This window comes from Gambusia affinis, linkage group LG22, assembly GCF_019740435.1.
Source record: "Gambusia affinis linkage group LG22, SWU_Gaff_1.0, whole genome shotgun sequence".
Classification (NCBI taxonomy): Eukaryota; Metazoa; Chordata; class Actinopteri; order Cyprinodontiformes; family Poeciliidae; genus Gambusia; species Gambusia affinis.
Genome location: NC_057889.1, coordinates 6,375,742 through 6,402,159, shown reverse-complemented (window position 1 = coordinate 6,402,159; position 26,418 = coordinate 6,375,742). Strand labels below are relative to the sequence as shown.

At 35.2% G+C, this 26,418-nt stretch overlaps 1 protein-coding gene across 15 annotated transcripts in view; it reads right to left on the bottom strand.

Moving 5' to 3' along the window:
* Nucleotides 1–26,418, bottom strand: part of ptprk (protein tyrosine phosphatase receptor type K) — a 104,816-nt gene that overhangs the window by 7,425 nt on the left and 70,973 nt on the right. For 4 of the 15 annotated variants that reach the window (XM_044105792.1, XM_044105777.1, XM_044105779.1 and 1 more), the window contains 21 exons: nucleotides 20,744–20,926; nucleotides 19,904–20,023; nucleotides 19,547–19,656; nucleotides 19,246–19,447; nucleotides 19,061–19,166; nucleotides 18,883–18,955; nucleotides 18,455–18,577; nucleotides 17,437–17,511; nucleotides 17,153–17,189; nucleotides 11,503–11,638; nucleotides 8,884–8,913; nucleotides 5,930–6,090; nucleotides 5,527–5,562; nucleotides 3,859–3,870; nucleotides 3,372–3,559; nucleotides 3,085–3,172; nucleotides 2,535–2,680; nucleotides 1,507–1,524; nucleotides 943–979; nucleotides 732–829; nucleotides 390–506 (listed from right to left, as the gene is read on the bottom strand). In XM_044105792.1, coding sequence (XP_043961727.1) covers nucleotides 390–506; nucleotides 732–829; nucleotides 943–979; nucleotides 1,507–1,524; nucleotides 2,535–2,680; nucleotides 3,085–3,172; nucleotides 3,372–3,559; nucleotides 3,859–3,870; nucleotides 5,527–5,562; nucleotides 5,930–6,090; nucleotides 8,884–8,913; nucleotides 11,503–11,638; nucleotides 17,153–17,189; nucleotides 17,437–17,511; nucleotides 18,455–18,577; nucleotides 18,883–18,955; nucleotides 19,061–19,166; nucleotides 19,246–19,447; nucleotides 19,547–19,656; nucleotides 19,904–20,023; nucleotides 20,744–20,926 — 2,096 coding nt within the window. The remainder of the gene's footprint in view (nucleotides 1–389; nucleotides 507–731; nucleotides 830–942; nucleotides 980–1,506; nucleotides 1,525–2,534; nucleotides 2,681–3,084; nucleotides 3,173–3,371; nucleotides 3,560–3,858; nucleotides 3,871–5,526; nucleotides 5,563–5,929; nucleotides 6,091–8,883; nucleotides 8,914–11,502; nucleotides 11,639–17,152; nucleotides 17,190–17,436; nucleotides 17,512–18,454; nucleotides 18,578–18,882; nucleotides 18,956–19,060; nucleotides 19,167–19,245; nucleotides 19,448–19,546; nucleotides 19,657–19,903; nucleotides 20,024–20,743; nucleotides 20,927–26,418) is intronic. The other 11 variants (XM_044105790.1, XM_044105791.1, XM_044105783.1 and 8 more) reach the window with 10 other exon arrangements.

Below are 26,418 nucleotides of genomic sequence, written 5' to 3'. Positions count from 1 at the left end.
TTCAAGCTTCCCAGGGTTGAATATAATGCAAATGACCATATTAAAAAATATATGTTTATGTTTTCAATACAATGCAGATAGAATACTGAAACACAGGAGGCAAGATAATTAATTCAGGAGACTTTAGTTTCATTGTTAAATGATTTCCATGAGCTGAGAAAATTTTGTATAAAGTGTTATAAAGTCTGGTTTAAGTTTTAATTGGTTCCCGAAAACCTAAATACACTGTTTTCTCCTCAAATTCTCACTTCTAAAAATTTTACAGGGAAAGTTACACATAATAAAAAGTGAAAAGTGTCTAATAACAACATATGGTATGGACAACTGTATATATCATCATAGCAGCTCATAATTTCAAATTCGGGTGAAGAAGGTAAAACACATCTTACCCTCTCCAGGGTGAATGTGCGGACCACATATTCAGCCAAGGGTTCTACTTCCACAAAAGTCACTTTGAAGTCTCCGTATACCTCAGCATCATCTGGCCAGTACTTGTAGCACTTAACCTGGAAAAAGCAAACGTCAAGATTATGCTAGAAATGACAAAAACCACCCTCTATGTGATAAGGTTTAGATGGCTAAAATAAAGTGTCGCCCTATGTAGATTAGATTCCAGTGTTGAAAAAAACATTTTATGCTGCTAAAGATTTGTGTGTAAAGAACAAAACAAAGCATTTTCAGATAATGTAACCTTGCTACACATGATAAACAAAAGAAAAAGAGCAACTTACCCTTCCAACCTCCACCAGATTGGTTACCATAACAATGCAAGCCGACTGCTCCTGCCACACCATCCTCCAGAAATCATACACCGTCTCATGAACAGGACCTACACATAGACACAGCCTTTCTTTAAAAACACATAATATGTTTTGTGGACTGACATTAATCTTATGAAAAACATGAACTGATGCATGTAGTTAAATTGTTTCTCTATCTTACCTTGAGTAGCTATGTAGTGACTTGGTCTCTGATATCCCTGAAAGCACAACACTAGTGTCAGTATGTTATTATAATATTTGGATTATTTACCACAAACCTTTGTTTTACTTGGCTGGGAACTTAGGAGAAATATTTTTTACTGCCTTGACAAGACTTTGGTTTAGTTTTTTCTGCAGCTGAACATTAGTGTAAGGGGCTGGATGTCTTTTTAATGTCCTCATTGTACTATTTATATTAGCTTTACATCTAATTATTACTTTGCTATGTTGTCACAATACAACTGTTATGTCATGCACACCAATCAGTCCAATGAAAACCATAACCAGGTTTTAAGAAGTTGAAAAATTGGATCAATGCACAGAGTTTCAAGATACATAAAGATCTGAAGAAAGATGGCAGGTGGGCAAGATGAAGTGACATCTTTCATGCAGCAGAAGCCCCAGCAACTCAAGGATCTGCATCGTCTTTTGATGCACATCAGGAAAGTTCGAAGTATGGATGTGTAGGTGGACTGGTGTGATAAGGTTGAGGGGCGTGAATGAAAGAATCTACAGTGATACTTACATCCCTGTACAGCCAAATCTACAGCCCAAGCCACAGGCAGAAAGAACAAGTGGAAGAAGGAAAGAAAGAAAGCACAACAATGTCAGTGGGTGTCAATCAGAAAAAAAAGCTGTATTGACATAATGGAAGACTATAAACATGCAAAACAGTGGTCTAAGAGTGCGAATTAGACTGAATAGAAAAGACACTGCAACAGCTATAGTTGCTGTATCAGAAAGGATTGGAGAGTGTCTATACTATTCAATCTAATTTCTGTTTCTTTTTAGTTATAGCATGCATCTAAATGATAGTAAATTATAGTACAGAAAGGCATGCTGGAAGCATTGTAAAAGCATGACATGATTAAAAGACATACACATGTGTAGAAGCAAGAACTGGGAAAAAAAAAGGTAGAAGATGGAAATGACTGACAGATTCCAACCATGCTACCAAGCAACAGTTAAATGGACCAGCAGATAGAAAATAAATTGAATATGGATAATGAAAGTTCATCTGTTTACACTCTGAACATAATGTTTCTAAATCAGGTTTACATGTTTTAATAAGTGTGGTATGAGAAGCTGTGAGTACATAGAAGCTAGCTGCATTTGGTTAGCTATGGAAAAGTAAAATACTAAAACCTGAAAACACGTAACCAGGATTTGTCCAAGGTTTTCAAAAACAACCAATGTCACTAGTCACAATCTAAACCCCACAAGTTCCTACATTTTACAATTTTTATTCTTTAATAAAGGGCATAAAGATAAAAAATTTTTCACATCCTTATGTTGCAGTATATCGTTGTTCACATTTCCCACATGTACACAAATGATTAAACGTTTTACATCTAAATAATGGCAAAATTGTCATTTGTTATGTGTAGAAAGGATGTGTTAATGGATGAACTAATCTTGAAATAAGACAAAAGAACAAACATCTTTGAAAAACACAAAAACTGCATGTGTGGGGTGATTTTGGCACTGCTGGATGCATAAAATGGTTTGATGGATGACTGATAGACGCAATAAAGGTATATAGGCCTGACATACGAGCGAGGGAGTGTGGTTTCGTTGGTTTCGTTGGGAGCCAATAGTAGCATTCGATGTGTTTCCACTTACATCGATGTAGTTGGCGTTGATGTAGTCGGAGGATGGGTCGTCTTCTATGGGCTGCAGAATAACCCTTGAATGATCATCTAGAGACAGATAAGACATTGCATTGTTTGAGTAAAATGTATTCTAAATTAAATTTACAGCAATAAAAATCAGAAAATAGAGACATTGTTTCATTAAGACTTTTAGTTCATAATTTGCAAACCAAATTGGAAATTGAAGTAATTCGGGGCTAAATGTCAGATTTTAACTGAACAATTATGGTGCAGAAAGACTATAATAATTTTAGTTTTTTAAACTCTTTAAAAATTAATAGCTTAAAAACTAAGCTCTTAGTTCAAGTTTTGATTTTACTCATTTCAATTAATTCAAAAGCCAAATACGTGTTCTTAGTCCTTGTCATTTAATATTTTTTATGCTTTATTTCATCCTCACAAATTTGTAATTTGTCTTCCTAAAGGTAGAGAAATGAATTTTGCATACTTACAAGCTATAATGTTTCCATAGCGATTTTTAGTCCGATTCTGCTCTTTCTTTGCCACATCCCAAGTTGCTGACTGGCCCTCAAAGAAACTCTGAATCACAAACAACAAAAAGGAAAGTTTATAAGTTATGCATCATTAAATATAATAAAACTAGATAACATGCAAGTGCACAGCATTAAAAAAAAAATGCTGTGAATACTTGGCTATCTTAATACGTGCAAATGTTCATCATTTCTATTAGACCGTAAAATTGTTTGTGGTTCTTGGACTGAATAGTTAACAATATTACTTCATATTCCTCCTTGAAGCCATAGCTGTCAGATGTTTTCATGAGGTTGATGTGCTGCAGAAGGTCAGCCACTCTGATGGCAGGATGCAGCTGTCCTGTCTGATAAGGAGACTCTGTTCCTTCACAGTGATAGCGAGGAACATCCAGAAGCCTGCTATTCTCGGCTGCAGAAGCACTGTGGTTTTCATCTGCAAGCAGGGAGAAAGAGCCAAAAAAAGTTAATAGAAGCTAGATTTTGAATAATCAAACACATGGTTTTATAATTTCTACATTACGATTCCTAGAAGGATTTAATTTTTATTCATTTTGATGCAAGATATTATTTATCTAAAGTTAAGTATCAAAAAAAGGAACCTGAAAAAAAAATTGAATTATATATTTAATATTTAAAATTGTTCTATTAAGTGTGACACTTTATTCTGATATAAGAAACCAGTCTCCTCACACCAAACAACAAACACAGGTCATTTTTTTCTTATTTACTCACCTGTGATTGGAACTACATGTAAATGCAGCATAAAAGGAAAAAGAGCAACACAGTTCATTTAGACTTTCTTAGTCATTCAGATTGAATTCTGATCTGTTTGCAAGAAATTCACAAATCTATACATGATGGATGATACAAAAAAAAAATAAGAATGAAAAAATGAAAAATTATAACATGCAAATAGTGTTCACATAAACTGGAAATATATTGAAAGAAATTGGTCCTTTTCCATGAACGCCACTACAGTGCCACCTAGTGGAAATGTACTTAACTTTTCATTTCATATAAACCTCTGAAACCTACTTAGAGTAAATTAGTTTTTCTCGGTTTATTTATTATCAATACTCCTATTTGACTTTGAAGACTGTAAAGCACATAGTTACTGAGAAATGAATTGACATCAATGGCTGATTTTGTAAAACGTCTAGGAGAGAAAACAGGTGGTAATGACCTAATAATGGCTTTACATTATTAAAATCATTAATAATATCTTGGATTTTAGCAATCCAAGATATTGGATTGGTGAGATATTGCAACATATCTTCACCTCTTGTTTATTAACAGACACTGTTTATTTAATCTAACGGATGCTTTTCTCTACTCTGAGGACATGTTAGTTCATTACTGACTGTTAAAGTTTAGTTAAGCTGTCGTCTGGCCAGTTTACAGTAAACCTGACCTGACAGTGTGTCTTAATTTACTACTTCCTGCTACTTCATCCTCCACTGTGAATTGATTGGCTAAGACAGATTGGAACTGCGCCCTTCACTCCACATTAGAGGCAATGGACCAGTTAATTAACACAGTTTGGTGGCATTGTGGTAATAGAGGCCTTCAGGTTATGTCAGAACGACACATCATGCGACAGTGTCAACACCACACAGCTGCAGCAACACCCACATTGGAAAAAAACTACAGATTTTATAATTTAAACCTTTTAGAACAAAATAACCCTGGAGATTTGCATCCATAAAAGGCACTCAGAAAATTCACTGAGCAGTAACTTTTCAAACAAAGATGCAGAGGTGTCACAGATTTATTCCGCTGTAATTTTTCACTGATGATGTGATAAAATTTTGTCCGTTTTTGAGTACAAAGTGGTCTTTTTTGTGGATGTAGAAAGATTTCCGAGGAAGATAGCTAGTAATTACTGTGAATATCAATATCTCTCAGCAGGAAGCAGAAACCATGTTTGGAGCTGGAAGTGATTGAAGATGAACACCGGATAATGACTGAAATGTTTGGCTGCTGGCCAAATACAAATTGGTGATAGGTGTCGAATCACATAAAAGATGACCATGAAGCTCTTTTAATCTTTGACATTTTACACTAACTTTGACAATTATATGACTCTCCAACATGAAAAATAAACTTACAAAAGTATAATGCTAATGGACCTTTGGTATAAAGCATACAAATATTTTCAGGATGTAAATTTTGAATAAATCAATCTATCAGGGACACAAGGATAGATGGCAGATGTTTAAGTATTGGGCATTTCTTTTTTTTTAAGGGATAATTTAACTATGTCCAACAGGTAATTAGTGGTGCACAGAGACAAAAATGTCAGGGCAACAGGCACATGGGATGGATGACAACAGTTGGTGATTTCTAAAGGGTAGAATGTTGGCAGATAAATGGGACAGTCAATAACTTCCAAAGTCTCACCTAACACTGCAGTAGGAACCAGAGGATCGTTGGGCACTAAGGAAGGAAACAAGGTGTGAAAGTAATTTAAAATGTCTGACTTTTAAACGTCTGTGAGGGCTAAATTATTTTCTACTTACTTGAACTGAGGTTTCTCTTATATAAGATCTTAGATCTCAACTATAATTGAAAAGCTAATTCCTTTTAGTAATTTGGTGTAGAATTTGAAAAGTATACATTACATAGATCGGCTAGATCAGCATGTAATTCTGGTATATATGGATGTGCTGATATAATTTTTAACTCTGGACACAACTTCTAAATCTTAGAATGATAACCCTGCACTGGCATAGATAGTGAAGAAAAATAGATAGATGAAAACACTCTTTTCAAAGAAGACAAAAGTGTGAATTTAAAAACCTACATCTGTTGTTGTAGTTATGGGAGTCCATGAATGTCACAGCCATTGGATCCTCTCCATGCAGAGTGGACTGATCTGCATAGCTGCGGTCCATTGCATTCACCATGTGTGTCATTTCCTGTCTCGTTGTTCCAATGGCATCCTTTCGTTTTTTAGCCAGTTTCCTGTTTGAAGAACAACAAAACCCGGTCAGTCATTACTAACAGTTACAGAGCAGCAATGTGTCTGCAGACCCCAGCGTTTCTTAAAAGAAAATGATTTAGATATATTTAATGGTTATACAGAATGTCCTAATTAGACAAGGGGGTGGGTGGGGAAGGGAGCTGCTTGCTGCTAATTCAAGATGCAAAGTTTAGAGCAATTGCTGAGGGGAAACACGAAAAGAAGCAGGGAGCAGAATAAAAGCAAGGAAGAAGAGAGGAAAGACCAAGCAAGGACAGTAGGAGCTGAAATAAAGGGTCAGAAAGAGAAGAACTGGGAAAGAATCTCCCATGGAAACCACAGAAATCCTCATTGTCCAAGTTTAATCATCAGATCTTGTGTCATTGAACTCTAAATGATAACTCTGCGTTTATTTTCACTGAATTTTAAACATCGTCTGGTTTTCTTTAAGTAACTGAAGCAAAAACCAAGTTTTAATAAATAAACTAGTTTACACTCAACAGCAACAACCTCATGAAACAGAGTTAGGACAACTAATTCATGTTGTTTTACTCTCCAGTTTTCCTTAAGACTTTTTGTTTGTCTTCAATATAGCAAAATCTTAAAATGGCTCAGACAAGGCACAGCTTAAAGTTGAAACACTAAGGCATATTTCTCAAAGTGTTGCGTCATTAAAATGGAGGGAACTTAACATTAGGCACCTCAGAAGTTGAACATCTCATAGGATGCAGAATCCTCATGTATTTAGAGCCATAGATGCATTAGTCAAAGCAACAGCTGGACAAATGAACAAACGTTCTCAATATGTTAAAGTGAAGTTGGTTATTTTCCAAACTACAAATGAAAACATGTTCACCTTAAATCAGATGAGAATATGTCGTTAAATTCCTTAGCATTTCACTTTTTTTAAAGCACATAGTAAAATAAAACAACAACAAAAAAAAAACCCTTTAATTTGTGTGATCTTTTATAAAGCAAATACAGTACTGTACAATTTTTAGACTTTATTATCACATTTGGCACCTCAATGCAGCAAAATGAAGTTATCTTCCAACTGGTAGTTGATGAGTTTAATATGCTCTCAATGAACATTATATAAATTCATATAAAAGTATGACTGAGAAAAAAATGCTGCTTAAGAAATAAAAACATAAAATAAAATAAAAAATGACGGGTTAATGAAGAACCAAACTAAAAGTTCAACCCAGTGATCATTTTCATTGTTTGATAGACGAAGCTTTTACATGTTTTGGAGGAAAGTTGATCTTCTATCTGATCGTAGAAATCCATCTGTGGCTGTAGTCAAACTTATGCAATACACAGCTATTTTCCACAATACCTTTTGTGGTCAAAAGGTCTTTTACCTTCTGACCACAATACACCAAGTTAACCTTTAAGATAAAAAACAAAGACTCGGAAATTTAGCAGAAGTAGAAATTGGAATAATGACCAAGTTTGGGTGTTTGTGTTTTTATTCCATTTGAACTCACATGGAAGAAAAAGTACATGAGAAGAAAGATCCTTATATTAGAATTTATACTACATACCCAGCTACTGAAGAGGATGTGTTTTAGTGAATACAGTTGACACCGGATATCTACCTTACACTGCACGTATAAACATCTTAGTTTTGTCTCACCTAAATTACAAAAATAAAAATTCTTTTAGCAATTTTTTTCAATAAGTAGTGATATTTACATACAAATTGTAATTGTTCGTATATTATACCAAAACCTTGTAATTCATTTACTAACAATAAATATGTAAAAGTGAATTAAGTCGACGGAACTAAAAGCCAAGAAAAATTTAAGATTGTCAGACAACAGTCATCAGAAAAAGAATTGATGACTATATCAAAATAGAATGAAAATATCACATTTTTATTATTTTGAGTTTGTGGTTAAATTCTGTGCAGTTCGATTTAAATAATAATAATAATGTCACTGCATTTGTTTGTTGTAGTCACTGTTTCAGGTTGTAGTGATGAAACACATATCATACGTTTAAAACTCTTAGTCTTTGTTCTCCAGTTATATTGCCACTTCAATATTTCTTTTTACCGATTACTGTTTCTGGATCCCTTTCGATCACCATAAGTGACGGACAATGACAAACAAAGAGCGAAGAACCCACAACATCAGAAAGAGAGCCATTAGGAGCTACCAAGACCAAAGATCCCGCAAAGGAAGCTGGTTTGCTGAAATCCGAACGTTGAGAAGTTTTATTGTGATACCTGTGACTTGATGGACAGATGGGTGACCACATGACTACATGCACACAAAGAGCTACCAGTCACAAGTGCAGCATTCTTTTTTCAATTTACACTCTTAGGCCATTGTTGTCCCGGTTTACAGCTGACTTTAAGCCTGCTTCGGAGCAACTTTGGAGCATGTAGAGGACACCAGGGGCAAGGTCAATTCTCAATCATTTTAGTCCTTTTTATGCATTCTAGCATTGCTTGAAATTCAACATTCATGTAGTTGTAATTTCTTTCATTTAAAAGAACCAGAGCGATTTGCTAAAAAGAAATATATATATGTATAAACAACAAAATAAAAAAAATAAAAACAACTGAAATCCTGAAATGACTGGCATGAAAGCGAACTGACCCACACCCTGGCAAAGGCGTCAATGAGGATGGTTTGGCTGGTTGGTTAGATCATAGCTGACAATGTGTTTTATCTTGAAAAAAGTATACTGCATCTTTAAAAATAACAACAACTAGCCACTAAAAAGTTTGCCCAGTAAGATAGCAGCAGCTTGGTGAGCTGGTTGTTGATTGGTTGTTTACTTACAGGTAATAAGAGTATGAATAGTAGGTCCTCCTGGGGTTGAGAGCCAATCAGAAAGCAAAAAAAAAAACAAATGAGACACAAGGGAATATGCAAATTAGGACAAAACTGTCCTGTCTCAACCAGTGACAACAGAAACAGAGGAAAACACCCTTTCACTAATAAAACATGCAACGAGGAGCCATTACAGCTATGGATCGTTTTAAAAAAGGAACAGAATAAAATAAAATAAAAAAAAATAAATAAAAAATCCTAAAACCAGTTTAGACCCATAATAAGCGATAAAACTGAGAAAGGAACTACCAGGACAAAAACGATCAACCTATTTACATGCAGCCTTTCGAAGTCAAATTCAAAAACAAGCATGCAATGTTCTGAACTATTTTAAACTGTTACTGTAACGCTCATAAAATATTTATCCTTCATCAACCAATAACCTTTTTTTTAATTGTCACTCCTATAAATGTTCAGTCAAAGCTGATGCAAACCTATCCAATCAATAATACCCAGTAGCTCGTCTCCTGTAAAACAAGCATGATGTCACTGCAAAGTCATCATGTCCCACTATTTTAAAGATGCAGTATTGCTCAGTGTTCTCGTAAAGGTTTAATGACAATGACGATTGATCTCCCCAGAAACCTTCATCAAACAAAAAACAAACAAATAATGATTCCTCATGAAACAAATATTAATATTAATAATAAAAAAATGGAATTTGTTTCAGATTTTTCAAACATTTCTGAAAGTACAAAGTTTATACAATATCGTAGACAGTGGTTTTATCAGTCAGGGCAAAATTACAAACTTTCAAATGAAATGTAAACTAGAACATGTATCATTTGATGGGGAAAGCAATTTTCTTTTCTATCACAGATCAATGATTATTGTTATACAGCTACACATGATATAATAAGTAGGAACACAATAAATGTAATGCTGTAATGCTTAACACATCCAAGGGTAAAAAAGGTCAAATAATTACATATTTTACCAGCAAGTTTTTGTGTTAAATATACAGTTTGCTTTTTGAGTAATACTCAATACTTATGCTGTATTCTTTAAGCTGAATACCACATGATATCAGTTGTAATTAGATTTTCAAACTGAAGCTACTGCATGACAGCTGGCTCACATAAATTCATTAAGCAATTTAGAATAAAAATAAGGAGGCTGGGTTTGCAAGAGGAAAAGTTGTCTAATGATGAGAGGTCATTATGCGTCACGTTTCAGTGTTTAATTATTTTCAATTTCTCAAGTGAGATTGTGATTAGCAATAATTGAGAGGATCTATTCCTGGATGCTCTGTAAAGACTCCTGAGAAGTGGTACAGAGAGGGTGACGCAGAGAGCACCATGAATGATCTTGGTTTATGAGTCTAGGAAATATGCACGGCAACATTTCTAATATTAGGCATTGAACAGCAAAGAAAACTGAATTTTAATGAAAACATTAGGAAACAATTATTTTATTTTAGCATATGTATACATATGACTAATAAATTTGGAACAAAAACTCCAAAAAGTGATCCCTGGAAAGCAGCTACGTTGAATATGACAGGAAGTTGGAGGTGCTTTCTCTCACTGGCTTAGCAACCTGTCCACACAATGTTTTTCTTATGTTCATAAAGGTTTTGAGATTAATTTTAGTTTTTAGTGCAAGTAGTATCAACAGTACTGTTTGCAAATTAGATTTAGTAAATAGAGGTGTCTTACTTGAAGTGAATATTTAAGAAAAATTTATTTTTAGTGTTTATCATTGTCAAACAGTGCATTCTAGAAACATTGAAAGTTAGATTTTATTCAATTAATAGCTCAAAAAATTGATAAAAAAATAATTATAAATACTGCTTATAAATTTAATGTTTATATAAATTATATAATCTCTTTACAACACATATACATTTAATGCTGATTTAAATTAGTAAGTTCTATGTGAAAATGCCAGTTCTTCAGTATCTGCATCCAGCCACCACATGGTGGAGCTCTGCACTAAGTTAACACCAGTTAACTTGGTGCAGAGAATAAGATTGTCACAAATTACAGCCAGAAAATGTTGAAGATGATTTGTTTTCTCTTAAAACAAACTTTGTTATACATCAAGTATTTCTTATCATCCGTCTACTTTGCCAAAACCTAGTTCTCTGTGCACAAGTGACCTAGGCTTCACTGCTTCAACCCCTACAAGCCTTTATTAAATTTGTTAGGGCTGATTTGAGAATTTTATCAGTATTCACATCTTTTGTTATTCATCATTCATCTCATTAGGTGCTTAACCAGAAATTTCCAAGCCAGGAATCTGAAAACTAAGTGTTTTCAAATGAACTTCAGAAAACAAGTCTCCATCAGCCTTAAAGGAACCTTCAGAAAGCAAACCAACCGTTTCTGAGGGGAGATCAATATTTGTGATGGATGGATGAGAGATGGTGCCACCACAACAAATACTGGAACAACAGTCAACAAGAGAAGGGATTCTGGTGAGTGCTTGTGTCTGTGTGGTCTTGCATTTGCATGGGTGCTGGTGCGCATTTTCATTATTGGTGGTTTGTCATTTATAGTCACCACAGAAAAAAGCAAAAAAATCCATCCGATCTGATTCAGTGGATGTGGTGGGGCTGTAACTCACCTCTTCTTGAGCAGCAGGATGGCCACCAGAACCAGCAGAATTAAAACAAGAACACCGGCACTTATTCCAGCGATTTTCACCACTCGATCTGTTTGTTTGGCAGGGTCAGGGATGACTTCAGGTTCTTCTGTTGCACCTGATCAGATTAAAATTTTAACAACAGTTACTGAAATGAATAAATATATAAAAACATTTGAGACTCATTCACTCCTATGGAAAGACACAGAAATATATGACATTAAAATAGCATTAAAAAGCTTGAAAGTGTGAAGAATTTAACTAATTTCACTAAATATCTAAAACAAAATTCATCTTTTGTACACCTACTTGTGCTTTGTGTCCTGGAACATTGCTCTCAGGCTGTAGGGTGGTTAAATAATGTAGAAAGAATCCTGACACTATTTTTAACTATTTACACAACCAGACATCTCTTGCTGTCGAAGCATACCATCTTACAATCCTATGAATAAACTCTGTTTTCTCTGAAGCTGTCGTTACAAAATGCCAAGCAGCAGGAAAGCAGTGGGAGTGACAGGTCGGGGGGAAGCAGCGACACTTAAAAATAGAAGAGTTTTTTCATACCTATGCTACAGATCAGATAAATATTGAGTTTGCATGAATTAATTTTAGAGAAATACCAGACAATTATAAATAGAATTTAACTATAACTTATGAAGTGATAGGCATACATTGTTTGCACAAATATTAGACAAATCTTGTTTTTGAAGATCATTTTCACTAATCTCCAATGGCAGTGCTCTTAGTTAGTCCAAAATATGCATAAACCTCAAACATGAATGTTGAAGAAAGTATAACTGAGGTTTTGACTCTTTTAGGAGAATATCTATACTTGCACAAGTGTTCGGAAAAATATTATTGAGCAGAATTATTACACAACTAAATGAAAAACACACATCTTTCCATCTGACATTTTTGTTTTTATCAGGTAAGAATTTTATATGAACAACTCAAAACTTATTAAATATTTTTGACATTTGATAAATAAATAAATAAAATAAAATTATTCCTTTCTTTTCCCTTCTTTTCAACAACAGTGATCGGTCTTCCATTCATGGACTCTGACAGTTTCCTGGCTTTTTGACCATCAACTTTTTGTGCAGCAGCAACCATAGATAATGGACATCGAGGTAGACTGTTTTTTTTTCTCAGTAAATCTCCCATTTAAGAACTGACCACAAGTTCTCTATTGGGTTGAGGTCAGGTGATGAAGAAGGCCGTGTCATACATTTTTCATTTATAATGCATTTCCTGGTTAACTACGCAAAGGAGTATTTGGATGCATGTGATGGAACTTTTCCTACATTAAAATAATTCTCTGGTTGAAAAGTTCAGACTTCTTCCTGTACTGATGTTTGGAGAAAGAGATTTCTAAAAACTGGCAAAAACCATATCCAACCAAATCATTATTAATAATACCAGCTGCATATCAGTACCACACCTCCACCTTGCTGGTGTCTGAATCGAAGTGAAACTGAGCTGGGTTGGAGTTTGTGGTCAATATACTCACTGATAATTATGTTTACGGTAAATTTGGGAAAAACTTCAATATTCTAACCAACTAACATAAAATGAACAAGACCAAACTGAAATACGTAATGTGCTTTTAGAAAGGAGATTTGTAGTCATAGGAAAAAAGAATCAAGCATTTAACCTCTTTATTTAAACTGAAACAAGATGAATAAATCAGTCAGTGGCTGCAATCTTCAAACCTACATTTTGAACTGTGTAAACACAAGACCAGGGAAGACAAAATATGTTCATTGTGAACAATATACAGAACGTCACCAAATTAATATAACAGATTAAAGTTGAAATTTCACCCTAAAGCACCCAGAAATGCTATTGTAAATTTTAGGCCAAAGCACATTAAAAATGAATTGAGGCAAACTAGAAAACTTTCCTTTGGTGTGACGAATTCAAATTTAAAATGCCATGAAATGAGAAGTACAACAAAGAAGGCCCGGAGCTGCAGCATTGTACTTTTGAAGTAAAGTTAAAAGGAAAGTTATTTGTTTTGTAGAAGCTTTAAAAGATCTTTCTAAAAACAACTGTCTACTAGTTTAAAGATTAGCTTTTTTGTTTGTTTTCCAATATATATTTTTAAATGTTTCAAAAATAAAAAATAAAAAAGGATGACATTCAGTTATTTTATTAGATATTTTATTCAATGTCACTGCTATGATTTGGAGAAGTGCATCGTATAAATAAACATTTAAAAGGCAGGTCTTTGAGATTTGACTCTTGACAATGTCACCCATAAACATAGATTATATTGACAGTGATTTTTATAAGTCAGCTTTTGCTGAAGTCCCATAAAAAGACAGCTATAGAGCATCAGTTTGTCCCTTGCCTACATTGCCTTCCGCAGCTTGATAAGCTGAGCTAAAAGCATGTGTAATTGCTTAATGGTAAATATATTAAACCCATTAGCTCTGCAAACACAATTTCAATTTACAACTCCAATCTGTCAGTGGAAAAATCCCACAAAATCACTAATTTAGTGCATAAACAGATGAGAACAAGTACTCAATCCACCTTGTGTTTTATGCATTCTTTTTGTCTTCCTGTTTTTATTGGGTAACACTTTAGAAATGTAATTTGACAGCAGGTATTAAATATGTATGCATCAATGTCAGTGTGATACTCAATTCAAACTCATCTCTGTTCTTTTTGACTTTGGAGAATTAAATTAACTCCCAGACTTACACTGTTTAAAATACAATTCATCAATGATATTTCAGAGTGCAGAAGTTTAAATCTAATTCATGAGGGAGACAAAGCACAGAGTTTTTCAAGCTTGGGAGTTCTACTTAATCATTTTATACTGGAAAACCAGAATTCTGTATATTACCACATCAGAGTATTTTGGTGTATTATAGTAATCCAAATAATCCAAGAGAAAAACATATGTGGAAAATGCTTCATGATGTAATGCAGCTATAAAACAATAATCTACTTTAAATACTAAATGTCAACAATCCCAGTGCTTTTTATCAGCTGCATATTTGTGATCTGAAAATCCTTCAATAAATATGTTTATTAATAAAACATGTAGTTATGTAACATTACACTACAACAAAGACTCAGTTTCCATAATATTTGTAAAGCTGGAGTCACAATATTCATTACCTTAACAAAATGGTTGGCAAATCTAAAAGCATAGTTTACTTTCTCTAAAAGTAACTGTATAAAATAAGTATTATACGAATTGTGAAACTCATTTCTATTAATTAGAAGTTGTGTCGTTGTGCATATAGTATGAATACTGGGATGAACAGTGTGAACTTTGCGGTGTGGGACTGCAGAAGGATGGAGAAAAGCCTTGGCTGCACAAATCCTAACATAAAAATGGGATTCCAATCAAAACTGTTGTAGTACGTATTTCTTGCCAGGATGTCAAAAATTATAGAAGAATATACTGTTAGAAGAATACACTGTCACTGAAAAATGTCAAGTGTTTGAACACTATCATGTTATAACATATTAATAAATGTGAGAATTTCATCCAAGTGGAGGCAGTAGTATTCTTTTAGCACATGAATACTAATATTCCAAAGAAAGAATAATTTACAGGAGTTTGGAAAGTTTTACTTTATGCTTGGTATAACACATGGAGACATGTTGAGGGTTATAATATTACTTGTGCTAGAAAAAAACAATTCTGCTCATATAAACACTGCATTGCATAAATCAACAATGAAATCAAGTAAAAATGTTCACTTTGAGTGAAAATTGTTGCGGTCCAAACATTTTTTATTTTTACATTAAAATGAATTATACAAATAAACATCTTAATCTATCTAGTTATCTTTTCTTATAACCAGGTTAAATAACAAAACAACTTGTTTCCTTCCACAACTTTTGAAAAGCCAGTAGGAGACAACAAGACAACATCCACATCTTGAAAGGCTTCACAGCCTGACCTCATAATGTCGACTCTTAATGTCTGTAAAAATGATCCAGGTCACTACACTAACACACACCCACTTACCCTCACAACCACATGCACACACACACACACACACACACACACGCCTATAACTCCCTGAGGCAGCAATGACACAATACACAATACCCCAGATGACCTAATAGGACCACCATCACTTAATCCTCCCTCCTGGATGCATGCTTCAGTGCACAAACACATGCAGAGAGAAAGGAAGGGACATTCGTCCAACCTCTTTGCCCATTACTTTGTTCCTCTCTATTATCATCTACTATTTAAAAAATCCTTTCCAAAGACTTCCAGCTTTACTCAGACCGCCTCAGGGTATAAGGACAGAATGCCAGCTTGTTTCACCAGGTTTTGGTCCAAGTGGCCACCTGTTCTGGCAGCTACAGCCACAAGCACTACTTGAAATATGATGATCCAGGAAAGTCCCCTGTTCATCTTATATATGTGGAGAAATATGACACTCCACTGGAACCGGAGAAGCATAACCACACCTTTGATCTAGCCATGGATCAAGTTCCTTACGAGTCCACAAGTAAACATCTACTGGTCACTTCCATAAACTATACAAAGAAATAAAATTTGTGGTCACTGTTTTTTTTTAAATACTTTTTTATGTCATCCCACTAATACATATTTCATTGAATTATAGATGGTTAGTAAGGCTGTCATCTACCCAAGTAATCGATATTAATGGGTCATTGTATTGGATTATTGGGCTCAAAATGATATCATCTGATTTTGTAGCTTTATTTTGTAGGCTGCATTGACCACTGCAGAAAAACAGCAGCAAGATGGCTAACAGAGGCAGGATAGGTCATAGTTTTCATTCAGCTTCAAAGCACCAATCCTTTACCCTGATGATTATCAATTTTAAAAAAATCTATTTTTACATACCTTTCAGAAGCAAATTTTATAGATCTCATTGAAAATAGGATAAGCCAGGTTGAAAATACTTAATATGTTTTTGGAGTGGATTTGATATTTGACATAATATGTGTATGAAATTGTAAGACAGTTCACTATCCCCTGACTGTTATCGCATGTGATATACAATGGTGTCCGATTGTCAGCTTAATTGAAAACATAATATGTTTTTTCTGTTTATCCTTTTTCTGGCTCTAAACAGATACATTTTAATCCATTAGACCCATTTTTAAAACAGCATATGCATGTGTGTGGGCTTGTTCACGGATTATTTCTTCACAATTTCAAATCTGACTGATAATCTATTAACATATGGCTGCTGGTAAAATCTGCTGTTTGGAGAGCATGCACAAACAAATGCTAAAATTGTACATAAGCAGACATAACATGGATGTATTTTTTCACTTTGAAAGTCAGCAATAATACATTGTCCTTTTGAATACTCCTACTATAGTAAATCATAAAAACAACTATCTCAATTGAAGCTAGTGTAATAGGTATAAGAGATCATTAGATTTTTTCCATAGTATACCGCAACAATAAAATATAACAAAGAAAAATGCTAAATAAGAGTTGGACATGAGTAAATATGGAGCATTAATTGATTTAACAACATATGACAGCTTTATGCGAGCTAAAAATGCTCATTAAATTTACCTTCTGAGATTTCTAGAATATAAAACTATAATTATCACAATTTAGGGCTTTTATTTCCACAACATCATATAAACAATGACAGTGTGTTCTTACGTTTAGCTGCCAACCTCAGGCACTGTGTCTTAGTTTCCTGGGAAAAAAAAAACAAAAAAAACACCAAGAGCATTTTTCAGTATCCTGCAACAAACTGTTAAGAAGACAATTCATATTGTGAGCTCCATGCTATGATTTCAAGTCATTGCTTATACAGAACATCTAAATTGGAGCTTATTAGAGCATCTATTTGCCTCTGCAACTAAAATATATTTAATTGTAACAGCTTCCAGGTGAGAAGCTGACGTTTTATTTTCATACAACATCAATAAATGTGTATTTACCCTCTCTGTGCTGCTAACTGCTTGAAGGTAGATGTTGTAGTTCTTCCTTGGAGCCAGCGGGGGATTCCAGAATCCCTGTACAGCACAAGATGCAACTTTACTTCAGGCAATACCGTCACTTTCTTTATCAAATGCAAGTCTTTAGATCAGAAACTGTGATTGTTACACCTTTATTATTACAATGTTTTGAAGATATAATTAATCTTCAATACGGTAAATTAGTTAGCGTTGCTTAAACAGTTTAAAAAAAACAAAACAAGTACAATGTCATTAGAAATATGTCTGTTCCGTCAGTGCAACTTGTTTTCTATCCCCTGCCTCAATCCCCCTCTTTGTGTTCCAGGCTGTGTAAAGTCAGAACAGCTATACCAAAGTAGAACCCCACCAGCCACAATCAGTTGCACAATCAGCAACTACACACGACGCAGGCATCCCCTCAACCTTCGTTCAGCCAGATCTTTAACTAAATTCAGCAGGAATGATCTGATGGTTAAGGCCAGGTGTGTGACCTGTGATTGTGACAATTTTCATCCACCATCCCTGCATCCTGCACTCTAATACTTACAGGACCTCCATAAAACATCCTTGAAACTTGGCTTTACTCCCTTGGTTAAAAACCTAACTCCACTCATCACAGAACCAAGCTCAGCCTCACCTAGTCTCAAAGTAAAAAAACCTGAATTTCTTTCTTAGTTAGCTTGGTTGACATAAATTATCTATCACTTTTCCTGTTTCCATTTTCATTTTCTGACTGGAGATGCCCATCTAATGTTAAATAAGTGGCTACACTCTCTATGAATAATCTAGCTAAACATAGTAATCACATGCAGTGAATTTTATTATATTGCATAAATCACAATCCAACTTAATTTCCCCATTTATTTAGTTGGTACTACTGCTTTACAAACCCATAATACAGTTTTCTTCAGCTTTGTATCATTTTCTTTGATAATTTTAAGTTTCTTTATTATTATTGAAATATCATTTTAATGTCAAACATTTTTTTAAGAACACTTGCCTGGTAAGTCTTGTTGTCTCCAACAGTAAAGGGGAGGGGCTCAGGCAGGTTGCTGGGTGACAGCTGGGCAGCATAGTAATATGGAGAACCACCACTTGATGCACTGTGGTAGGAAACTGGTACCTGGGAATTATTAAGGGTGATTTGTCAATACATGTGATTGATAAATTATTCATAGCACAGCTTTAATATTTTTAGTACATAATATACCATATCAGAGTTTGTTAATTAATGCAAGAATACAAACATTTTCATCAAAGTGTTGTGCTTCATATAATAAATAATGCAAATGGATCTGCTTTACTTGAGCAAAATTGCCTGAGGTTTAAATTCAATTTTCTGGTAATGAGTTCCACATAACGTTCGCTAGCACACAAGTAAATGCATATGTGGTTTGTTAAATCTAAGCAGAGATGTATATCTGTCACCTCATAGCAATCAGATGAAGCCTGGCGACGTGACCGCTGAGGATTTACTTCCTCCACCACAATCTGGTATGCACTATACACAGAGAAAAAGAAAGTAATTACAGTAATATTTACAGTATAGTTTTTTTTTATACTCATATGGCAAAAGCAAGAAATACAGCATGTATGAAAATGATACCTTATAGGTGCACCCTTGGCTTGTGCAGGTTTGAGCAGGACAGTGATAGTTGTTGCAGTTTCATTAAGAAATGCCTCTGACACGTCATACTCATCTATCGTTGGGGCTAAGAGAGAAATAGCAGTAGCATCATACAGCAGTCATGGTGTTAAAAACATTTGTCTTGTTTGAAATCTCTTTTTTACCTGAGATATTCGTAGTCACATTAAGTGTGGATGCAGGCCCGAAACCTTTGGATGTCGATGCTCGTATAGAGAGCTGATACGTAACACCCGGGTGGAGTTGGGCAAATGTGTAGTGGGTGGCATTTGAAGGTAATGACACCATAAGTCCCGGGCGCTGCAGAGGTACTGAAGGGTCAAATGAGCGCACACCACTGTAGCTGATCTGCAGAGATTCAGTGGCACATAAACCAGTTTTTAATATTTATGAGGCAGTGCATGTTACAAATTTAGCTGCTTCAACTGCTTCCAGAAAGGACACTACCTCGTATTGTGTTATAACTCCGTTGGGCTCAGCTGGTTCCTTCCAGTAAAGGATTATTGTCTCTTCAGATGGAGTGGCTCTAAGTGACTGACTGGGAACGGGACCTGGAACTGTTGACCCAAACAGAGAGACACAATCTGTAAATGCTAATAAAACCAGCAGTAAAATTCTGCTCTGCAAATGAGGAAGCTGTGACCAAAATGAAACGCACACAGGAAGACAAACAGATGAGCATCATAAAATGTTATGCGTTTAATTTTTAATTTAGAAAAAAAAAAGATGCCGACTGAAGATTGATATAAACAACCACATTTTAAAAAGCAAATTCCAACAATCAATAAATGTTTCTTTTTTTACCATCTTCATCAGTCTGAATAATGGTTTCATCACTCTCCTTCCTTCCTTCTGGATTGGTCAGGATCATCTTCAGGCTAACATTAGTGTAAGGGGGCAGGCTTCCCACCAGGTGACGAGGCGCTGAGAAAGGAAAACAAAGAGAACTAATAATTATATTGTCGAACAACAACCTATTTCAAGCTCATATAATTGTCTCTTTCAGACCTCAAAGGTGCAGATTTAAAAACAGTGTTTTATCTGTGTAAGAAGCAAATACATGTTTGCAGCAGGTATTTTACATCTTGACTTTTGTGTTACTGATGCCTCAAAATAAATCACAAACATGTTCAACTTTCAAACACAGACTTTGTGCCATGAATTAAAAAAAGGCAGAAAAGACTTTTGTTGTAAATCTTAGGAACCAAAAAGTAGTCTGGCATTTGTGCATGGAAATAAAACTCATTGAGAAATAAATCATCAGAATAATTGGATATTACAGTTCTGTCAGATTAATCAATGGAAAAAATCAATAGATCTCCAGACCATTTAGAGGGAACATAAATAATTCTTCAAATTACATTGGCCTACTAATGTAGAATGACACCTGCAATACACATAACGATTTAACTAAAATATTTAAATATTGTGCATAGTCTATGGCTAAAACAATGAGCCTAAGACTCGTAAAATCCACTTTGGCGCACAATTTTAAAACAAAATGTTCTCACCATATTTCTTGGACATACTTTAAACCAATAAACAGAGATGCTTTCTTATGTAGACTTCTTATTAAATATCAATTCTAAAACAAGAAATCCTGACACATCAACATATTTTTACCCTGAACTTTATAAGTATTACCTTTAGGATCCATATCCAAGCAGTCAGCTTTGCTGTGGTTGTCGGCGGTCATGTAATGGTAGCAAATGGTGACATTAAAGGTGTGACAGCGAGTGATGTTGTAACCCAGGGACTCCCAGTCCACCGCAATCAAACGAGCCCTGGTCTCAGCAATCTTCAGCCTCTTGGGTGTACGCATGGGTTCTGCAAAAAAGAAAGGAGAGAAGAAAGGTAAACCAAAAAGGTCTTAGAAATTGCTGACCGTTCATCTCAAAAAACACAGTTGCATTACAAGAATATAAAGAAATTGTAATTGTGTGTGTTGTCTTAAAAACCATCTTTGTAACTTCGTTTTTTACACGAACAATTGCATTCAAACTTTTAAAAGAAACTCTAAAAATCTTCAGGCTTCCTTTTCTGTGCAGTATGGGATTCAAGCAAATGTTCTTTTTGTTGCCAAAAACAACTAGGAGTGGAGGGCCAACATTTCCCAATGATGACGCATCTAGGTTTGAACAAACACTCAGTTCTCTGTGCTGTCTCTCAACCATTTCTCAAATGCAATATCTTCTGTGAGCCATATCTTTGGTTTCCATTCTTAATGTGGATTCAGACTGCTATTGTCAATATAATCTACTTTCCTTTGTCACTGCCCAAGGCTTTAATTACCTTAACTGGCTCATTTAACTGGATCAATAACCCCCACTCCTAACACATACACACGCACACACATGCTTACAGTACACTTGGAGAAAGGAGTAGAAACTCAAACTCTGTTGATTTATCACTCATGAGTCCACTTCATGCCAAGCAAAAGGGATGACTATCAGCTTTTGTTTTTACTGAGATTCAACTACTTTGCCTATATACGAACAAGGCTAAAATCTTAAAGAAATTTTAAAGGCTGCCAAAAACTTATGAATCTAAGTTTGGGAAGTAGAAAAGATATCATGCTGTCAAGAAGCATGTAATTAGCTTTGACAAAGTAAAGTAAAGCTCAGACAGAAGTGACCACTTGATCTGCAGGCATAAAATATGATGAAATCTTCTGCATAAGAGCATGTCAAAAGGAAACACAAGGATTATCTTCTGAGTTTACAGTGACTCACAAGCAAAACAAGTGTACTCACACTGCTGTGTGGTTATATTTTGTTTTCTCTATTGCCTAGTATATGTCTTTGTCGATTATGTAAATATTTGCTGCAGAACTGCTAAATAAGGACCAGTTTTGCAAATTTGTCCCTTTTATTGCTCACATGGGTTTTTGTAGTCCAAGTTCAAGGATATTGAAGCTACAAGTGGATAAGTTAAATATTTGGCTGTTGCATGTATTAACTTACACAATTCATTTCGCTCTCCCCCAACATCAGGTTATTGAATCACTTGTCTTTCAAGTGCATCACGCAAACAAACAGGATTGACGAGAGTACATTTCTGAGAAAAATCTAATTTCACCAGGAATTTACAAGAGGTTTTTCCACCAGTATTAAAACAGATGTGCTGGAAGATCTGGATTTGATTAAGGGGTCAGTTCCTTCTGTCTGTGAAAACTGTAGGCACAGAAAAGCGTTAAGTTCCAAATAATGCTGAAATAAACTATTTTAGACAGAAATTTATTGTGTGGTGATATGACTTTCTGGCCATTACTTTGATAATTGTAGCATCTTTACTTCTGCTTACGTTAGCGCTGTGAGCTCGCTTTTGAGGACATAACCAAACTGCGGGTTTTGAATAGTATCAACGTTTTGGCATTGTTATTGCCGTTTTTGTCTTGGAGAACACGATTCAAATCTATTCAGCGATGTTTCTGTGCTGCCAGATAATCATGTCTCTGCTATCATGTGTCCTAAAAATGTGTCCAAATGCAGTGAAGCGGAACACTCTGTTACCTGGAGGGGGGCGGTATGTGAAGTGTCTCAGTTGTATTTAAAGAGAACACACCAAAGCGAGTTGTTCTGAGAACCAGCTCAGAACAGGGGTAAAAGAGGCGCCTGTGGAGCTACCATAACGAGAAATTCAGACTAAAGCTTTGCGGTTCCACTTTATGTAAACCACAACTGAATGATGTAAATGGGAAAAGGAAGGCTTTAAAAGCATATGTCCACATTAAACAACATCCATGTTTTTGTTTTTGGAGCATGGGAGGAAGCCAGAGTACCCAAGGATCTTAAAGTATGACTAAAATCTCAAAATGAGAGCATGAAATGTTGACAGAGACCAGCTGCAATACAATCATAATAATGTTTATTTCTCATCTTTCTGATTTCTAAAGGAAATAAAAATACATCTGTTAAATACAGAACTCATAAAACCTTTCGTTTCGTATGACAAATTACTCTTAGTGGGATTTTACATAATAAGTAGATGTGAAGAAAGCCAGTGGAATACTCTGGTTGTTCTGTTGATTGCAATATTTCAAATTACTGGTAAATTTGATAAGTTAATAAGTTCTATCCATTCAAATAAGACAGATCGGTTAGGTTACAATTTACAATTCTTTTTAAATTTCCCGTCTTGTAATTCCATTGTTTGATAAGTTATATGTTCTTTTGAGAACTTATAAATGAAAACAGTTCACAATAAAGGTAATTTTTAAAACTCCTCCTTGTCTTGGCCAGTCTTTTTTTTTTTTTACCTCCTTTCAGAGGAAACAACACAAGGACACAAACTAGTTGTTTCCTCTTGACAACCCATTATCTACCTGTCACTCACCCACACTGCCTCTGAAATTGGCCGTACACACTCTTGCACTCAGTTATTACCCAAATACACACTCACACTTAAGGTTGCGACAAAAATAAAGATTAAATCAAGGCAGGTAGGTTTGGGCATTTGTGAGTGCGTGTGTGTGAGTGCGTGTGTGTGTGTGTGCTCACCTCTCTTAAAGCTCACCATAAGAATTTATTGTCAAGGGCAAGCACAAATCTTTCAAAGCTCCGACCACACACACACCAAGAGTACATTACAATGATGACAGAATTGCTACACCATTTCAATAGAAATATTTTACCAATAAAATGATAAGAAATGGAAAAAATATTAAAAGGAGACGAAAGGTTGTGCAGGCAATTCTCTGCCAAGCAAATATTATTCATGTACTGTGTGTGCACTATTGGGTGCTAATGGCGGAAGGGGTCATAGCATTTCATTTTGGCTTCAACCAGTTATTGGATGGCTGACATTTAAATAGAGCAAGAGGGAAAACTCCTGCTTTCTCCACCAGACTCACTCTATTTCTGTCTTCTACTCATTTGTCTCAGGTCTTTTTTCTGTCTGTGTCTGTTAAAATCAATACCTGTGATCATTCCCATAAACAGCACTGCTGAAACACACATACATACACCCCCTCACACACACACGCACACACACACACATCAAGCAATGAAATAAGTAGCATTGATCTTTTTTGGTCTCTTGATGCCATTGATGCATCAAGAGATGAGATGGTGACCATCTCACTTTATACAGTGAGATGGTCACCAGCAAGGAATTAAAACAAAATATGAGCAGATGCTTGTGTCATGCAAACACAGACATTTGCACCTACATACAAACAAACAAAAAAATACTTGCCTTTATTATTTTTAGAAGTTGAAACCCATCCATTCTTTTTCATTAACTTTAAAAAGAATGGATGGGTTCTTTGGTCTATCACACACAATCCTAATGAAATATATCAACGTTTGAGATTGTGACTTGATAAAAGGTGAAAAAGTTAGAGGCACTGATATTTTTGCAAAGTATTGTATGTATCCACAACCCACACACTCATTTCAAAACCCAATTTTCATCCTAACCCATAATGCACTGCTGCTTATCTCTATTTACTGTAGGTGGTAAAAGCAGGCAGAAAGGTGAGCAACAAATGGACAGGCAGACAGCAAGAAAGGAGGAGAGAAAAGAGAAAAGAAAGAGACAGAATGAAGTGAAACTGTGGATGGACTGAGGGACAGATAAAAGGAGCAGAGCGCGGAAGATGAGAAACGGGGAGAGAGAGGTGGAATGGGCGAGAGACGATAACTAGTTTGGAAGGTGGCCAAAGTCAAATGGGACCAAATCCAAAGGCAAACCATAGAGCATGCCTTGTCCCTTTCCCCTCCTCCTGTAGACTGACAAATGGCTGGATTCATGTTGAAACTAAAAGGCTTTGTTCTTCACAGATGGAGCTTTGAAAACAACAACAATTCCAATAAACACTAACAATAACACCAAGGACTGAAAGCTTCATATCAGCAGAATCCAGAGGTGGGAATTAAAGCATGGAAAACAAAAGCAAAGGAAATGAAACTAAATGAAATTAAACTACGCAAATGGGAACACAACCATGCCTCTCAACATGAAACAACAGAAAGCCAACAAATAAACAGCTACACTGTCAACTAAACAGAATACAGGGAAGATCAAGGAAAACGCAGAAAAGAAAGAACAGGCGGAGAGAATGGACAGGAGGGGGGCGAAAAAGAAAAGGTTGAGAGAAAATGTTGCTAAATCCAAGTTAATCTGTCCAATTAGTTCCTGGTAATCCTTTCACTGTCATGAGGACGACAAATGAAACTGACTGCATCCAATCAGTCTCTGCAAGTTTGTGTGGATGTTTGTGGGAACCGAGTGTTTTTCAGTTGGATGCTAAATAAAATATGATTTTAACTTGGCACCATAAAAGTTAAAATTAAAAACATTAACTATAGCTCTGTTCAGAAATTATTTTTCTACAAACTACAAAATTAAGACTTTGTTTGTTTCTTAGATTTCTTGTTTTGTTTGTATGTTTTGCCGTCATTCTCAAGGGTAGGTATTATTGAAGAGTAAACAGACCAAATGGGCAATTTGAGGTGTATAATAATGATTGTATTTACAATGTTGGGACAAAGAAATATCACTATTAGTGCAAATTTTACAGTAGTTGCCACAAAGACACCCCCCATTAGATGTGTGGCATCATGTTTCGAAATATGATCATTGAGTTCTGCTTTACACTAATTGCTGCTTAAGAGTTGGAAAAAGGCACAAATACGGTCTGATTTTCTGTTCTTGGTCTAAAAATTTATATTTTTGCTTTTGTCCATTCAAATATTGCAGGTTGTACAACATGCATCATGTTAGGCCTCCACAATATATTAAGAATATATGGTCTTCGAAACACCAATATGTGCAATATTTATAGATAATAATTTTTTCATATTTATGAAAAAATTGACCCACTTGGACCGAGTGCTACCACAACAGATGCTCACACTGAGCACAAATGACATTGCCCAAAATGCTAAAGGTCACATTCTGTAGGAAGAAAAAGAGAAAAGAAAATAGGCAAAATTTAAAACTGATACCGGCTATATTTACCAATATTATTGCCATTACAAAATGTTCTTTTATTGTTCAGCAATAAATCAAATGATGTTACATATGTGCCATCTTTTTTTGTTTCTTGTGTCAATGTGTCTTTAATCTGATCATGACCAAGAGATTTCACAAAAAAACCCACAAAAAACAGTTAGGCTTTGGATTAGAAGCCACTCCATCATTTTCTCCACTGACACAAACACACACACTGCACATGGATTCAGTGCTCTTCACATCAAGTTGATTATTTTTCACCCTTAAGACAAGAGCTATATATTACCAAAGAAGAAAGATCGAGAGAAAAGTCAGCGTGTAGTGAAGGATAGAGCATCAAAAAGGGGTAAAGATAGAAAACT